Raw genomic sequence first — 18,964 nt, forward strand, 5'->3', positions numbered from 1 at the left:
CAGCCTGGTATGAGATCCCCTCCTCTATGGATCTGGATGTTAGAGATGTCAGTCAGAGGGCCCCTTTAACGGGTATACTGCAATAGGGTCTGGTCATAGGCTTCCCTCCTCTGGTCCGGATGGATCACCTGGGGTCCTGGGTGGATTTAATTGCTCAGTGCTAGATGGCCTAATGTATACATTGATCTCTGCTTCTCTGAAGGCTCAGTCAAATAAGACCCAATTTCCTCTAATGATAATGCATGGTTAGACTTTATTGGGTGAATGGTTGGCTGTTGCAATAGGAAGATCACTATTCAGCACTACTCAGTTATCTCTTGCTATCTATTTACTAATGTTAGCCACATAAGGATTAAAAAGTGTTGATTGAGAGAGTGAAGGGCCACCTCCTCACACCAGTGTAGCAACAAGGTGGATATACCCACCTTGTCACTACACCCCAAGCACTGCCACTGATCCCATCCCTCCAGCAGCACTGCCACTCATCCCATCCCCTGAGCACTGCCACTTGTCAACCCTCCCTCCACCACTGCCACTGATCACACTCTCCTGCCCAGCACTGCTATTGATCCCAGGAGTCCTATGAATTTTCTGTCTGTTGGTGGGTTCCCTAATCTTCTCAGTCCATGCTGTGAAGGCAGTGAGATGATGTGCTGTAACCTTCAGCAACCAATCAGTGAGACATAATTAAGTGCTGTAACCTCTAGCAACCAGTCAGTGAGTAGTAAGGATGTGCAGTAACCTATAGAAACCAATGGGTGAGCAGTATTGATGTGCACTAACCTCTAACAACCAATCAGTGAGCAGTAATGATGAGCAGTAACCTCCAGCAACCAACCAGTGACCAGTAATAATGTGCAGAAACTTCTAGCAACCAATCAGTGAGTGGTAAGGATGTGCAGAAACTTCTAGCAACCAATCAGCGAGCAGTAACCTCTAGCAACCAATCAGCAAGCCGTGGTGGTGGTACCATGTTAGCCAGGTGAGAGCTTGTCATGAGCACAATAACACCAATCTCTTGTTTTGTGTCTGCAATCTCTGACCATTTCTTGTATTGTGTCCGCAGTCTCTGACCATCTCTTGTATCATGTCATTAGCTGCTAGTGTGAAGTAATTCTTAATTCCAGCAAAGTGCTCCACCACGTGCAGTAAAAATGTTCACTCACCAAAAATATACGGCCATTAAAGGCCTGTCACGCTCTACTGATGGAACCAGAAGTGGAGATGGGATAGATCTCCACTTCTCGCCATCTCTTGTATTATGTCCACACTCTCTGACCATCTCTTGTATTATGTCTGCAGCCTCTGACCATCTCTTTTATCATTTCACAATCTCTGACCATCTCTTGTATCATGTCTATAGTCTCTGACCTTCTCTTGTATCATGTCTGCAGTCTCTGAGGGGGAGCCTGAAGAGGAGTCAAGAACAGGAGCGCTGCCAGGACAGGGGTCACGGGAGGAGTCAGACGTTTGTGGACTGTGCAGAAGAGAATATACAGTAGGATGAAACCAGAGCCACCAAGCTGGAGCCTGAAGAGGACCGTCTGACTGAGCCCTGCATGGTGCACCTGAGAGGAGGTCAGTGACAGCGCTGCCAGGCCAGTCTGAGGGAGGTTCATTGATGTAAGGGAGAAGTGAATACAGTAAGGGGGACACTGATATAAAGATTCCCCCTTACCCTTACATCAATAACCCCCCTTACCTTAGTGCATACACTCTACGGAAGGTGGTCTGTGGTCACCAGAGGCCCCCCCATAGCAGAGTTCTTGGCATTCCCCCTTAAATTAGTGTCCTTAGCCTTTCCCTTTACATCAGAGTCTGAAGGATTCCCCCTTACAGTGCAAGGGGGAACTCTGCAGACCCAGATGTAAAGCGAAACTCTAAGGACACTGATTTATGGGGGACAATAGGAACTGGAAATTACTGGAAGGGACAGGAGACTCGAAGAAAGTGGAAGACTGAATCACGACTTTGAAGGACTGGATGGAATGGGAAGAGACTACAGGTGATTGGTTGAGATTCAAGAGTACTGGATGGAATTGTAGGAGACTGCAGGAGACTGGTGGGGCACAGCAGAACTGGGGGAGGAGGCTGCAGAAGGCTGGTGGGGTCTCAATAGCACTGAGTGGAAATGGGAGGAGACTGCAGGTGGCAAGAAGAAACAAAGTTGACTTGTGGATACTGGAGTTGACTGATGGGGATTAGAAATAATCAGATTGGAGTTTTATTTATCTAATAACACCCACTGGGATTACCTTCCCTCATGTTACAACTCTAATAGATAAATTAAGAACTTCCATGAAGATTTGGTGCTGGCATAGATTTTATGCATAAAAAGCCATTGTGGCCTGTGCTACATGGTCAGATATACATTGCCAACTTTGAGCTTCACAATCGCTCCTTTGGAGACTTTTTGCACATTTCTATAGTGTTTTTTTATACTGGGTGTCTGTCTCTTCATAACAAAGGCTACCTGGGCATAATAATATCAGATCAGGTATAAAGGCATTTATCAAAAAATATATATCCCAGCGCCAAAAAACAAATCCTAAGTGATTATGCAGCTGTACAACAGTGAAAAAACACCAATGAACAACAACAAAAAACACAAACAAAATTACACAAGAGAACAAATTAAAAATAAAGAAATATAAAAAAAATATAAAAAATCAAGTGTCCATGTGAAAATAAGTCCTTATTCCCATTGAAACCAATAATAAATTATTCAAAATGTGCTTCCACCTATCCACCACGTGACAAATGATATTAACCGCACTCACCAGATAGAGGTATGCAGGGAAGGCAGAAACCAAGGGTTGCAGGAACTTGTCAACATACTCTCCCAGTCTGGAGAACAACGAGTCAATCCCATTTATAATGGGTCTTCCAAGTGGTTTTGCCAAATTTTTATGGATTTTAGGTAATTGGTAAATCACTGGTACTTTAGGAGCCTTAGGCACCAAATATTTTGTCTCCTTGCTATTCAATATTCCCAGTTTTTCTCCTTCTTTCACGAGTTTAATTAATTTCAATCTGAATTTTCTAGTAGGATTACTTTTCAATACTTCATATGTGTTACCATCATCCACCAATCTATTCAACTCTGTATAGTAATCTGATTTATTTAACACCACTACACCACCCCCCTTATCTGCTGGTCTAATTACAATATTTCTATTTTCTAACTTCCGAATTCCTTGGATTAAATCCTGTTTAGTTCTTAGTTTAGGGACAGACAAATGCTCCAAATCATGCTCTACCATTTTTTTAAAAGTTTCCACACAGCAATTATTCGCTATTTTAGGGTTAAAGACTGATTTATTCCTTAACTTAGTATGCAAGTGGGGACCTTTGGTATCCTTTTGCATGTTCAAGCGGCCATCTTAGAGGTGGAAGGCTGTTCATCCTCTGCAGACACTACAGAAGCGTGAGATCCCTATATTTTGCAACTGTGGAAAGTGGGTATTTTGAAGCCATCTAGGCTATTAAACAAGGCTTTTAATTATATCTAAACATGTGAGTGGCCTTATTCTATCTTTCTATTCTATATGAAGTGGCAGTATTACACTATGTAGTTTCTTTTTCTATACACCATTGAGGAATTCATGGAGGAATAAAGTGCAAGCGATTAATATACCCAATCAGGGTGAAAAAGAAGATTTGATCTCTTTTGGAGGGGGCATAGAATCCCTTATATCCTATAAGGCTCATTACTCACCTCTATCTGGTGAGTGCGGTTAATATCATTTGTCACGTGGTGGATAGGTGGAAGCACATTTTGAATAATTTATTATTGGTTTCAATAGGAATAAGGACTTATTTTCACATGGACACTTGATTTTTTATATTTTTTTTATATTTCTTTATTTTTAATTTGTTCTCTTGTGTAATTTTGTTTGTAGATTTTGCGCTGTTTTTTGTTGATATAAAGGCATTTATGACCAACCTGGACACCTCCTTGTGACATAAAGGACAGAGCTTGAGACCGCCGAGCCAGTTCCAGGGCTGTGGCCCTTCCCCATTTGGGGTTCACATGGATCAAAAGACGTTCTGCCCGTTCCTCATTATTTCGATAACATTCAGAAAAAACTCCTGTTCAAAGAGACAAATGGATGGAAATGGATACATGGAAGGATTGCCAAGCTTTTTTTTAAAAATGTTGTTAGAATAAAGTGGAAAAAAAAGTTTAAATCTGAAGTGTAGGTATGGCATTTTAGATCCAGCTTGGCCCATTGTAGTAGAGGTGCCTAGCACAGTGATTTTCACATTCCACTGGGACCCCACATGTATGCACTGGTATATTTACATTGGTTCAAGCTGAACCAATGCAAATATGTAAAATCAGTGGCATCCCAAGGCAGGTGCGGGGGGTGCACGCCCCATCGGGTGACACCTACCGCACGGAGTGACACCGGACCCGCTCCACGAAAAGATAAGTTGTAAAGCAAGCCGACGATCCCCGCAGGATAGATCAGATCTGTGGATTGAGCATAATGGATCAGAGTCCAATAAATTATGCTCAATCCACAGATCCGATCCATTCTGCGGGGATCGTCAGAGGGGGTGTCACCAAGTGTTAGCGCACCGGGTGACACCAACCCTAGGGACGCCCCTGTGTAAAATTGACATACCTAAACATCAGCTTTAAACAACTCCCACCCAGCCACTGTGTTTGAAGCACTCTTCAGAGAGCATTTGACAGATGGTGGGGAGGCACTGTATCACCTTCTCACTGCCTGATTAAACCCCTTGGACCCTGCACAAGCAGGCCCATTCACCTGTCACTGAAAGCAACAAAGGGTATACTTCCTGCCATGGCTGTGAAGCAAAGCATCCCAGCAATAGCATGTGTACAACCCCGGGCTGCTGCTTCTGCAGCTGAAGGGGGTAGCAGTTGGGAGGGCAGTAAAACCGCAGCTCAACCTCAAGGTTTTATCACTCCTCAACCTTACATGTGAACAAGCCCATATAGTGCAGCCAGGCACAGTGTCTCAAATCACTACTACACCATACCAATGCAGCCAGCAACAGTTTTCCTGATCACCACCATACCAGTGCCAGTGTCACCATACCAGTGTGTGCCAGCAACAGTGTTCCTTATCACCACCACACCAGTCCCAGTGTAGGTCAGCAACAGTGTTCCTGATCACCACCACACCAGTCCCGGTGTAGGCCAGCAGCAGTGTTCCTGATCACCACCACACCAGTCCCAGTTTAGGCCAGCAACAGTGTTCCTTATCACCACCACACCAGTCCCAGTGTAGGCCAGCAACAGTGTTCCTTATCACCACCATACCAGTCCCAGTGTAGGCCAGCAACAGTGTTCCTTATCACCACCACACCAGTGTCAGTGTAACCAGAACAGTGTAGGCCAGCAACAGTGTTCCTTATTACTACACCAGTCCCAGTGTCTAGAGTTTCCCTTTACATCTGGATCCTTAGAGTTCTCCCTTGCACTGTAAGGAGGAATCCTGCAGACTCTGATGTAAAGGGAAGCTCTAAGGACACTGATTTAAGCCAGCAACAGTGTTCCTGATTTCCGCCACAGTGTCACCAGACCAGTGCAGCCAGCAACAGTGTTCCTGATTGCCACCATACAAGTCCCAGTGTTCCTGATTGCTGCCACACCAGCCCCAGTTTTACGAGAGCACTCTAAGTCAGCAACAGTGTGCTTAATTGCTAGCCACACCAGTTCTAGTGTTACTAGACCAATGCAGCCATCAACAGTGTTTCTGATTGCTGCCACACCAGTGGCAATGTTATCAGACCAGTTCAACCAGCAACAATGTTCCTGATCACTAGCCACGTCAGTACAGCATCACCAGAGTCATGTGCAGCCAGCAACAGTGTTCCTGGTCAGTGCCACACCAGTACAGTGTAGCCTCAACAGACCCATCTGGACGTCCCACTGACAACGTTCCAGCAAAGCACCAGTCCCACCGATCTCTTGCAGACAACTGCACTCCTAGAACAACAAGAACTCTTTTGTTCTTCCTTTCTTTAGTCTCCTGTACTAACTGGGGACCTCACATTGCAGTAGGCTGGGCTTTCTTGGCTTATAGGAAAGGGGTCTACAGGTGATACCACACTAAACTATATTCCCTATCCACTCATACAGAGGTGATCATTGCAGTACACTGTTTCTAATACAATCGTTTGAATTTTGTGATACGCAAATTATAGTGTCTGATCAATGATGATCAATCCAAACATTGAAAAGATTTGACACATATGGTAACCCCATACTCAGAAGGAGTAGTAGAATGTGGTTTTGGGTGGAATTCGAAGTTTGGCAATGCTGTGTATGAAAAAAACTCTTATAAAATTGACAACTTTGTCTAAAAATGTAATCTTCATTTTCTTTCCACATTTTCCAAAAACATGAGGCAAAAATAATTTCTTCAAAAGACTAAACATGCCACTTTGGGGTTTTTACTCTCCAAAAATTGGTAATTTTGTTGGTGTTTCTACTGTCTTCGTGCTCCAGGGACTCCAAAAATGTGAAAGGTAACCAGGAAATTAGATGCATAATTTATGCCCCGAGCAAGCCTTAAGGTGCCCTTGGATTTTAGGCCCTTGTATGAGGTTAGGCTGTGAAAAATTCTCCTACATGATATCACCATACTCAGGAGGAGTAGCATAATATGTTTTGGGCTGTAATTCAAAATATGCCATGATGTGTTAAAAATATATTAATAATTTACAATGTTGTGTAAAAAAATACATTTTCATTCCTCCTTTTCCAAAAACTTTTGGCAAAAAATGACATCTTCAAAAGAGTTGCAATGCCTCTTAGAAGATACCTTGAGCTATTTGCTTTCCAAAATGTGGTTATATTGTGGGTGTTTACACTGTCCTGGTGCTCCAGGGCCCCCAAAACGTGATATGTAACTTATGCCCCAAAAATCACTTGAAGATGCTCTTTGGATTTTGGGTCTGTCTATGTGTCTCGGCTTTCCCCCACAATTTCCAAAAGCTTATGGCAAGAAATTACATTTTCACAAGACTCACTATGCTGTTCAGAAAAAACCTTGGGATGCTTGCTTTCCAAATGTGGTCATTTTGTGACTGTTTTTTTTTTTGTCCTGGCACTTCAGGGACTTGTACTGTCCTGGCATTTTAGAGTCCCAAGAAATGAGATAGGCCATCAATACATCAGGACTGATCAATTTCCAAATATACTGTATGCCATATACCATAGTTTGTAGACCATATAACTTTCACACAGACTAAATATACACCTATTTGGTTTTTTTTTCACCAGGGTGATATAGCAGAACACATTTTGGCTTAAAGATAAGATTATTTATTTGTAACGTTTTATAACAGAAAATAGGAAAAATGTTTTTTCTTTATTATATAGCAAAAAAATAAAAAAAATACCAGCACAAGAAAGTTCTATCTGTCTCAAAACAAATGCTGTAAAATTCATGTGGGTACAGTACTGCGTGACTAAGTAATTGTCATTAAAATGCGACAGCGCTGAAAACGGAAAAAATGGCCTGAACAGGAAAGGGGTTTTAATGCTGGTCTTCAAGTGGTAAAAAATGAGCTGAGAGCTCCACCTGTAGGCTGGAAATGATAAACACAAAAAAAGAACTATAGAGCAGGGTTTCTCAACCTGGGTTACATGGAACCCTGGGGTTCCTCCAGAGGTTGATGGGAGATCTCCCCTGATTTCTCAGTCAGGATCAATAGCACCACTATCAAACCATCCCTGCATGCCAGGGTGCTAGGTGTAACCCTGGATTCTGAACTATCCTTTTAGGCTCACATCCAGTCCTTTTTTTTTTTTTTTTTTTTTTTTTTTTAATTTAAATATTTATTAAATTTTTCATGTTAATACAAAAACCCAAAAAGGGAAAAAAATTCTCATACATATAAACATTTATAACATTTCTATCTTTCCCTTACTAAAAACTCTTTTCTTTCCCATCCCACTTCCCCCCCTTCCCGCCCCTCATCCCCCCTCTCCTCTCCCTCTGCAGACTCTAGCCCATTCTACTCTCTTGAGGCTTATTAATTTTTTTTTTGCTCACATCCTAGTTCATATTTTCCTATATTTCTCTTTCAATCCTGCTCTTTCCCATTTTTCCCATCTCCTGGAATAAACTCTCATCTTATCTTCCTGTATATGGTATGATCTTTCCATTCTACCTATCTGGTTTACTCTATTAATCCAGTCTTCCTCCTTCGGTACCTCAGCCTTCCACCAAAACTTAGGTATCAACCCTTTCGCCGCATTCAAGAAGTACCAAATACCTGAGTCTTTATATCTATTTACAGATGTCTCCACATTATGTAGGAGACACGTCGTTGGGTCTAACCCTATGTCAATTTCAGTTATTTCTTTAATCAATTTGACTATTATTTTCCAAAAAGCCTGGATTTTCGGACATTCCCACCATATGTGAAACACCGTGCCCATCTCTCCACATCCTCTCCAACACTTATTTGAGTTCTCCCCATTCATCCTGTGCTCTACACTCGGTGTAATGTGCCATCGTGTCACACACTTATAATTAACCTCAACCTCTCTCATACTAACATTATCGTGTATCAATCTAAACATCTTTCTCTGTCTGTCTTCATCAAACCCAACTCCCATATCTCTCTCCCATTTTGTGATAAAAATTAACTTTGTATTTGTGTCTAATTCTGTGAGTATTCTATACACTTTTGAAATACCGTGCTTCCCATCCCTTCGTGTCTCTAACAACCTTTCAAACATATTCCACTCCTGTTTTACTCTCAGGGGTTTCGGTAGATTTCCAATGAAAAATTTCAATTGATGATATTTCCACTCATCTATTCTAATAAAAATATCTCCCTTCTTCTCTATTAAATCTTTAAGTGGTCTCAATTCCCCCTCCACCAAAACATCTCTCAGTTGGGTATCCTCCTTTCTAAACCATCTCCCTGATATCTTATTTTTTCCCGGAGGAAAATAATCAGTATCTGTGAGAGGCATTAGTATAGAATTAAATTCCCATTTCATGTTTTTGTGTAAATTGTCCCATACCCTAAGAACATTTAAAGTGTAGGTACTTGTGCTTTCTTTGATTCCCCTGAACTGTGGTGGAACCCATATCATCTGGTTCAATCTAATGCCACTAAGATCATTTTCTATTGTTACCCAACTTTTCCCCTTATGGTTATATGTCCAGTCATATATTCTTGCTAAAACCACTGCTTTATAGTATCTCTTGACATCTGGTAGACCCAATCCCCCTTTCTCTTTAGTCCTGCTCAATGTTTCATATGCTATTCTAGGTTTTTTATTCTTCCATATGTATCTTGTTAACATTTTTTTCATTATCTTAAAGAAGGCTTCTGGGATTTTAATTGGTACCATTTGAAATCTATACAGTATTTTAGGCATAATTACCATTTTGACTAGGTTTATACGTCCTATCCAGGATGGATTTTCTCCTTCTAATCTTTTTAAATCTTCCCTGATCTCATTTATCAAAGAGATATAGTTTAATCTGTACAGATGCTTAGATGAGGCAGTGAGTTTTATTCCTAGGTATTTTATCTCTTTTTCTCTCCATATAAAGGAGAATTCTTTTTGTAGTTTTTCTTTTTCGTTCTTTGATATATTAATATTCAGGATCTCTGTTTTCGTTGGATTAATTTTTAAATTTGATAGTTCACCGTACTCCTTCAGGATCTTCATTATATTTGGGAGAGTTATTCGGGGATTCCCCACATAGAACAATAAGTCGTCCGCAAAGGCCGCTACTCTGTGTTCTATGGATTCTATCTGAATTCCCTTTACCGATCCACTATTTCTTATTATTGACAACAAAGGTTCGAGTGACAATACATATAGCAGGGGGGACAGTGGGCAACCTTGTCTTGTACCATTAGACATTCCAATGGGTTTTGATCTCTCCCCATTTACCGTGATGATTGCAGTAGGCTCTCTGCATCAATTGACAAGAGCACCACCGGGGCTTTCCCTTTTCTACTTTTCTGAATAAGCATCAGGGTTCTCAAGCCGTTATCTCTACCCTCTCTCCCCGGCACAAAGCCCACCTGATCTCCATGGATCCATTCAGACATCAAATCCCTCAACCTGTTTGCTAACAGCTTTGCATACAGTTTAGTGTCAGTGTTCAATAATGAGATAGGTCTATAGCTGGAGCACTGAGATGGATCTTTTCCCTCCTTATGAATAAGCACTACATGGGCCTGTAGGGATTCTCTCCTCACTTCCATCCCACCTCCCAGAGCATTCATATATTTCTCCAGCTTAGGTAACAGTACTTCACTAAATTTCTTATAGTACTTAACTGTATAACCATCCGGGCCTGGGCTTTTTCCCCCCCCTGTGCTTTTTAAAGCTATTTTAATTTCTTCCTGGGAGATTTCTGCGTCTAGGGAGTTCAACTGTGCTTCACTTAGTTTTGGTAATCCTGCATTTTTTAAGTATGTCATCTTTTTTTTATTAATTCCCTCTTGAGTTTCTTTTAGAGGGACTTGGGGGCTAATATTATATCACTTTTTGTAATACTCCGTAAACACTTTAATAATCTCTTTATTTGAGTGGACCAACTCCCCCTTTGAGCTTTTTATCTTTTCTATATAGTTCCTATTTTTCTTTTTATTCAAAGCTCTCATTAGATATCTTCCTGGTCTGTCTCCCCATCTATATCTCTCATTCAAAACCCTGTTGTATACTCTTCTCTTTTCCTCATCCATCAACCTCTCTAGTTCATCTTTTTTATCCAATAACTTCTGTCTCGTATCTTTTGTTATTTTCTTCTTATGTATCTGCTCCAAGTCCAATATTTCTTTTAATAGCCCACTGACCCTCTCTCATCTTTCCTTTTTCTTCCTTGCTCCTGCCGCAATCAAGATTCCTCTTATGAATACCTTATGGCTTTCCCAGACTGTAGCTATCGAAACTTCCTCTGTTTCGTTCTCCTTAAAGTATACCTTAATCTCTTTCTCGATTTTCTGAACTACCTCCTCATCCAGAAGAAGAACCTCATTTAACCTCCACCCTAATCCTCCAGTCCACCTTCTTCCCCATCCCATTTTCATTACGACCGGAGCATGATCCGAGAACGTCCTTGTCTCTATGTCAATTTTAACCAGATGATCTATAAGTTGATGGTCTATTAAGATGTAATCTAATCTCGAGTATATCTCATGTGCATTAGAGAAGAAGGTATAGTCTCTGTCTTTCATATGCGTTATTCTCCAGGTATCCACTAGTTGACATTCATACATCACTTTCTTCAAAGCTCTCAGAGACCTACTCCCCTCTCTCTGCACAGAAGAGGTATTATCCCTTTGTGGATCCATACAGAAATTTAGGTCTCCAGCTACTATCAAACGCCCTTTTTTGAATTCCATTAATTTTTTCAACAGACCCTTCATATACATCTCCGGGTTTTTATTAGGGCAGTATATGTTGGCTAAAGTACACTCTATCCCCTGAAGTCTACCTTTTAAGAATAAAAACCTCCCCTCCGGGTCGGTTCTTCTATCCTCCAGCTCAAATCTCATATTCTTTGCCAAACCTATTGCAACCCCTTTTGCTCTTTTAATTGGAGAATCTGCATAGTACCATATTGGGTAGTGTTTGGATTTCAATTTCACGTTTGCCTCTATCTCAAAATGCGTCTCCTGTAAAAATACCACTGACGTCGCCCTATGATGTAACTCATTAAACAACTTAAATCTCTTCCCTGGACAACTCAGCCCGTTCACATTATAAGTTATAAACTGTATTTCTTCCATCTTTCCCAATTAACTCCATCTTTCTTCCAGATTGCCTCTTCCTCTTTGTCCCTTCTGTCATGCAGAGTATTAACCCAATACCTCCTCCCCTCCCTCCCACCCAACTCCCATCCCACCCAACTCCCATCCCCTCCCCCCTCCCTCCCATTTTCCCAACCCACCCCCCTTCCTCCCCCTCCCCTCTTTTTAGGCCTATTGATTGCCTACCGATCATTTGTGGTAATACTATCCACTTTTGATTTAATCTATGGGAAAAAAAAAAAACTCCAGCCATGGACAGCTTTCCACCCTTCCCCGCCTCCCCTTTAGCCCCTAAGTCCTACCAAAATATCTCAGTAACAGTGGTTTGAGGGCGGCAGGGACAAGGCGGAGAGGGGCAGGAGGCAGAGAGAGAGAGAGAGACAAAGAAAAAAAAACTAACTCTCTCCCTCCCGCCCCCCCCACCAACCAATTGCCAGTCCTCTTTTCTTTTCGTTCTAATTTCCCAGTGTTCTTCTTCCCAGCCAGGAATCTCCATTCTTTGTAGTTTGAGTCTGTCGCAAAAATTTTTCAAATCTTCTGGGAACCTAAGATATGCTGTAATTCCATTTCTCCATCCTATTAGGCACTCAGGGGTCCCCCATCTATATTGCACCTTTTGTTCTTTCAATCTTTCCAATAGAGGTCTAAGGGTTCTCCTTCTCCATAGAGTCTCTGGTGACAAGTCCGCATATATCTGTAATTCCTTTCCTTCATACATAATTACTGCTTTTCCCTTTATCCTCTTCCAAATTTTATCTTTATCTAGGAATTCACAAAATTTGACAAGTATATCTCGTGGCCTATCCTTTCCCGAATTTCCTTGGAGTTTTCCTTGTCTAAAAATATCTTCTATTTTAGTTTTTTCCATATTAGTACTGTCCATTATGGAGTTTAATATTTTACAGACCATCTCTTGCAAATTTTCTCCTTTTGAGTTCTCTGGGACCCCACGTATCCTAATATTTCTCCTCCTATTCCTATTTTCTTGTATCTCAGCCTTATAGAGCAGTTTTTCTTGGGCTTTCCCCATGTTAATTATTTCTTTTTCCAATTCGGCAATAATTTGGGACTGATTTTTGACTTTTTCCTCAGTTTCTTCCACTCTCACCAAGAGGTGTCCCAAATCATTTCGAATATTTACAATTTCTTGTTTTATTGTTTTCTCCAGATCTTTGAACATTTCTGCCATTTCTTTTTTGTTTGGTATTTGTAGCTCTGTCTCCATCTCTATATTAGCCGGTATTTGTTGGCTGCTAATGTCAAGGCCTAGTGATAGTCTAGGGCTACTTTCCAGGCTTAGATCTACTTCACCTTTTCCACTTTTGCCCTGAGGCCTTTCTGGGGTTATATTTCCCTGGGAAGTGTATTTTTTGATAGTACCAGTCTGAGTCCCTTTTAGCCCACTTCCTTTTGCGCTTTTATTTTTCATTCTCCTATTGCTCTTATTCTTCCTTATAGGCTCAGGGGTTAAGGAGAGATAACTATTATTATATACGTCACCACTTATCCACTCATTTGATTTTCAAATTTTTCATTCGTCTTTCCTCTTCTCCTTTTCACTGCTTTACATTTCCCACTCAAGGGGATCCCCTCTCTTCTCTCAGACACTGCCTCTCCCAACAGCCCACAAGAAGCACGTAATTTATTGAGACTCGTTCAGAGTCACTCACCCTGCTCGTATCTCTCTTCTTTTCGGGGCCCGACCAGCATTTCTCTCTGTCCTTCAGCTGGGCAGTGTGTTCGTTTTAGGGGTTTCTCCAGAGAAGTCGTCCTCCTTGGGCCATCCAGCAAGGCCCCAAACAACGGACCGACCAGCACGTCCCCCAACAGTCCAGCAACGGTCAAGGTCCCAGCCAACAAGCCGGCAGACAGAGCTCCGGGTAGAAACCGGCTGACAGGACTCTGAGCACTGGGCTAGGATGCGGAGCTCCGAGCAGTGAGCCTACCAGCAGGGCACCAGACTATCGGCACTAAAACAGGGGACCAGGCACTGGGCCGGCAGCCGTGTTCCCAGGGGTAGGTCCGCAAGCCGAGCAGCTCCTCTCTCTCCGCGGCAAACACCGGCCGGCTTCCTGGTTTCCCAGTGATGCTTAGCAGCCGGTCACGTGGCTACCCCGCTCCACCTTCTCTCCCCGCAGCCCGACACACCTTCACCCCGAGCACCGGAGCCGGGTCCCTTCTCACGGATCAGCTCTCCCGCAGGGCTCCTCCATCCATCCAAGGGGGACCACCGCACCGCAGCTCCACATCACAGGTAGGGGTTTGGGGAGGTGGGTGAAGGAGCTTATCCGAGAGCTCCTACATCGGGCTCTCGTCAGCCACCATGGTTAGGCTCCGCCCCTTGTGTTTGCTGGTTCTGATGTCTAGCGCTCACATCCAGTCCTTGTCCAAATAATGCTGCCTCAACCTCCGCAACATCTCCAGAATACGCCCCTTTTTAACCAAAGATACCACAAAGCTCCTAATTCACTCCCTGGTAATCTCTTGCCTCGACTACTGCAACTGCCTCCTCATTGGCTTACCTTTACATAGGTTATCCCCCCTCCAGTCCATCATGAGTACTGATGCCAGGCTCATCTACCTTACCAGCCGTTCCGTGTCTGCTACCCCTCTCTGCCAATCCCTCCACTGGCTTCCAATCAGTGTCCTCCACCCCTCTCTGCCAATCCCTCCACTGGCTCCCAATCAGTGTCCTCTACCCCTCTCTGTCAATCCCTCCACTGGCTTCCACTCAGTGCCCTCTACCCCTCTCTGCCAATCCCTCCACTGGCTTCCACTCACCCAACAAATAAAATTCTAAATACTAACAACTTACAAAGCCATCCACAACTCTGCCCCCGGCTACATCACCAACCTGGTCTCAAAATATCAACCAAACCGCTCTCTTCTATCCTCCCAAGACCTTCTGCTCTCTACAGGGGCAGACTGACCATTTGGAAACTCGGGCGCCCCATGAGATGCCCCTGGTACCTTTTTCATAGGCTTTTTTGAGTTTGGGCAAGGACACGGGGGCCCCATGATCCCCTATTGCCCGGGGGCCCCATGAGTTGTCAGTCTGGCCCTGGCTCTCTAGTTTCAGTGTCACCTCCCATGCTCACCTCCAGGACTTCTCCCGAGCTTCTTCCATCCTATGGGACTCGCTACCCCAATCTGTCCAGCTGTCTCCTAATCTATCCACCTTTAGATCCCCGAAAACCTTTCTTTTTAAAGAAGTCTATCCTGCTTCTATCTAGTAAACCGCCATTTATTTCCTCCATCGGCTCATCCCCCCACAGCTATTACCTTTTGTATCACTCAACCCTTCCTCTTAGATTGTAAGCTCTAATGAGCCGGGCCTCTGTGTCCTCTTGTACCAAATTGTACCTTAACTGTAATGTCTGCCTTCATTTTGTTTTCTGCGCAAACCGTTGGCGCTATATAAATCCTGTATAATAATAATAATAAAGAGTTTCTATCTAGCTCTCTGGAAGGAGGCAATTTTCCCACTGGTCAACAGTGTAACAGTGTCCATCTCCCATTGGCCACCAATGTATGGGACCACTAATCCAACTAACAATATAAGTAGCCACTTTTCCACTGACCACTTCCACTTCCACTTTGAGTTTTACTGCTGGTGTTTTTTTTCTAACCATTATAATTATCTGTTCCATTTCATGACTGTCACTAAAACATTTTTTTTTATAGAGTAGGGGTCTGCACTGGATGTCGAATTTGCTAGGTATTCTTTTTAGCATTATTATGTTTACAACGCGCTGATCATGCAAATGTACCTTGAGCTAGAGATGTACTGTACTACTTTAGCAAGGGTTCCCGAGACATGAAAATTATTTCAAGTGTTCCTCTGTATTAAGAGGTTGATAAAGCAGCTATAGAGTCACCCTTTCAGCATTATGAAAAGTTGGCTTAAGTTAGATTGAGAAAATGATTAACATAATAAAGAAATAAAGAAAAGATTTACAAATATACATTTCATTTAAATGTTTTGTTTGGGGTCTATTTAATTCTTTTTAGGCCTCCATGCAGGGGTGGAGTGACAACTCATGGGGCCCCTGGGCAATAGGGGATCATGGGGCCCCTGTGTCCTTGCCCAAACTCAAAAAAGCCTATGAAAAAGGTACCAGGGGCATCTCATGGGGCTCCCTACTGACCCCGGGCCTTCGGGCAGTGCCCGAGTTTCCAAATGGTCAGTCCGCCCCTGTCTCCATGACATTCCTTCTGTTCTCTATGAGACTGTAAGATTTAAAACATAGGACCATCGTTTCTCTTCTGCTCTATTAGATGTAAGCTGTAAGAATCAGGACCCTCATATCTCCTGTTTCCTTATAGACAGTAAGTTGTAATGAGTAGGACCCTCATAGCATCTGTTTCCTAATAGACAGTAAGTTGTAATGAGTAGGACCCTCATATCGCCTGTTTCCTTATAGACAGTAAGTTGTAATGAGTAAGATCCTCATACCTCCTGTTTCCTAATAGACAGTAAGTTGTAATGAGTAGGACCCTCAAATCTCCTGTTTCCTAACAGACAGTAAGTTGTAATGAGTAAGACCCTCATATCTCCTGTTTCCTAATAGACAGTAAGTTGTAATGAGTAGGATCCTCATAGCTCCTTTTTCCTTATAGACAGTAAGTTGTAATGAGTAGGACCCTCGTAGCTCTTCATAGCTCCTGTTTCCTAATAGACAGTAAGTTGTAATGAGTAGGACCCTCATAGCTACTGTTTCCTAACAGACAGTAAGTTGTAATGAGTAGGACCCTCGTACCTCCTGTTTCCTAACAGACAGTAAGTTGTAATGAGTAGGACCCTCGTACCTCCTGTTTCCTAATAGACAGTAAGTTGTAATGAGTAGGTCCCTCGTAGCTCCTGTTTCCTAACAGACAGTAAGTTGTAATGAGTAGGACCCTCATAGCTCCTGTTTCCTAATAGAAAGTAAGTTGTAATGAGTAGGACCCTCATAGCTCCTGTTTCCTAATAGACAGTAAGTTGTAATGAGTAGGACCCTCATAGCTCCTGTTTCCTAATAGAAAGTAAGTTGTAATGAGTAGGACCCTCGTATCTCCTGTTTCCTAACAGACAGTAAGTTGTAATGAGTAAGATCCTCATAGCTCCTGTTTCTTTATAGACAGTAAGTTGTAATGAGTAGGACCCTCATACCTCCTGTTCTCTATTAGATGGTAAGCTGTGATCTTAATACATTTATGTTACCTGCAGCTCGCTCATCATAAATGTCTGCCAGTGCTGTCATGGTCTCTATTTTTTTGGTAGCTTCCTCCTCTTTATAGAGAGCCTTCAGGATCTTGGTGCAGGCCAAGGCTCGAGCTACACTATCCTCAGTCTGTAGGGAAGAGAAAATAACAATCAAACCCCTGCATGACACCCATGACACCACATCTACAAGTAATGGTTGTTACACCTTCTGGATAATATCTGCCACATAAAATTAAATTAACCACTTACAGTCCGGACACTTTCCCCCCTTCCAGTCCAGACACTTTCACCCCCTTCCAGTCCAGACACTTTCACCCCCTTCCAGTCCGGACACTTTCACCCCCTTCCAGTCCGGACACTGTCACCCCCTTCCAGTCCAGACACTTTCACCCCCTTCCAGTCCGGACACTGTCACCCCCTTCCAGTCCGGACACTTTCACCCCCTTCCAGTCCAGACACTTTCACCCCCTTCCAGTCCGGACACTTTCACCCCCTTCCAGTCCGGACACTGTCACCCCCTTCCAGTCCGGACACTTTCACCCCCTTCCAGTCTGGACACTTTCACCCCCTTCCAGTCCGGACACTGTCACCCCCTTCCAGTCCAGACACTTTCACCCCCTTCCAGTCCGGACACTGTCACCCCCTTCCAGTCCGGACACTTTCACCCCCTTCCAGTCTGGACACTTTCACCCCCCTTCCAGTCCGGACACTTTCACCCCCTTCCAGTCCGGACACTTTCACCCCCTTCCAGTCCGGACACTGTCACCCCCTTCCAGTCCGGACACTTTCACCCACTTCCAGTCCGGACACTTTCACCCACTTCCAGTCCGGACACTGTCACCCCCTTCCAGTCCAGACTCTTTCACCCCCTTCCAGTCCGGACACTTTCACCCATTTCCAGTCCGGACACTGTCACCCCTTTCCAGTCCGGACACTTTCACCTTCTTTCAGTCCGGACACTTTCCCCCCCTTCCAGTCCAGACACTTTCACCCCCTTCCAGTCCGGACACTGTCACCCCTTTCCAGTCCGGACACTTTCACCCCCTTCCAGTCCGGACACTTTCCCCCCCTTCCAGTCCGGACACTGTCACCTCCTTACTGTCCAGGCCAATTTTCAGCTTTCAGCGCTATCACACTTTAAATGACAATTGTGCGGTCATGCAATACTGTACCCATATGAATTTTTTAGCATTTTTTTTTGTCAGATAAAGCTTTATTATGGTGGTATTTATTCGCCACTGGGATTTTTATTTTTTTTCTAGTATATATATGAAAAAGTCCAAAAATGTTGAAAAAAAGTGTTTTTCTTATAACATTTTGCAAATAAATAGTATTGCATCATAAATCTTGGCCAAAATGTATACAGTTATCTTTTTAGTTAAAAAAAACACCAAAATTAGTTTACAACCAAAAATTATAATGTTTTAAAAAAAAAATTTACATTTTGTTTTAATTCTTTTTATATTATTATTTATGGGTTTTTTTTTAACCATTTCCCTCCCGGCCTATGGCCAGATGGCAGCCGGCAAAATCCTTCAGCATTCCAGGTGGACGCCATATGGCATCCTCCCGGGCATGCGCAGTTTGCATGCCTGCAGAGGCGCGCAGGAGCGCGATCTGTCACCGGCCGTGTACCTCGGACACGGCTGATGACAGATCTGAGTGCCGGCCCCGTTGCCGGTACCACGTGACCTGCTGTGACCAATCTCAGCAGGTCACATGACAGTTGTATACAATGGATGGCTTCATTCATGCCATCCATTGTATACTAGTGTGCCTAGCTGTGAATGGTCACAGCGATCACATGCACAAGCTGGGCTAATCACAGCCCAGCTGTGTCATGTGATTAGCCGTGACCAAATCACAGCTAAGCACAAAAAAAAAAAAAAAAAAAAAAAAAGCCCTGAATTAATCAATGTCATTCAGGTAAATGCTTGCTTATAGCATAAAAAATACTGATCACTTCCCCAAAGTAGTACACTG

At 43.2% G+C, this 18,964-nt stretch overlaps 1 protein-coding gene across 1 annotated transcript in view; it reads right to left on the reverse strand.

Annotated features, from left to right (window-relative positions):
- LOC149449522 (transient receptor potential cation channel subfamily M member 2-like) overlaps window positions 1-18,964 on the reverse strand; it is a 372,880-nt gene that overhangs the window by 146,402 nt on the left and 207,514 nt on the right. The window contains exons 14-15 of the mRNA XM_089693136.1: window positions 16,979-17,108; window positions 3,947-4,092 (exon numbers count right to left, since the gene is read on the reverse strand). Coding sequence (XP_089549262.1) covers window positions 3,947-4,092; window positions 16,979-17,108 — 276 coding nt within the window. The remainder of the gene's footprint in view (window positions 1-3,946; window positions 4,093-16,978; window positions 17,109-18,964) is intronic.

This window comes from Staurois parvus, unplaced genomic scaffold, assembly GCF_062004578.1.
Source record: "Staurois parvus isolate SC_StPar_1 unplaced genomic scaffold, SC_StPar_1.0 ptg000615l, whole genome shotgun sequence".
Lineage (NCBI taxonomy): Eukaryota > Metazoa > Chordata > Amphibia > Anura > Ranidae > Staurois > Staurois parvus.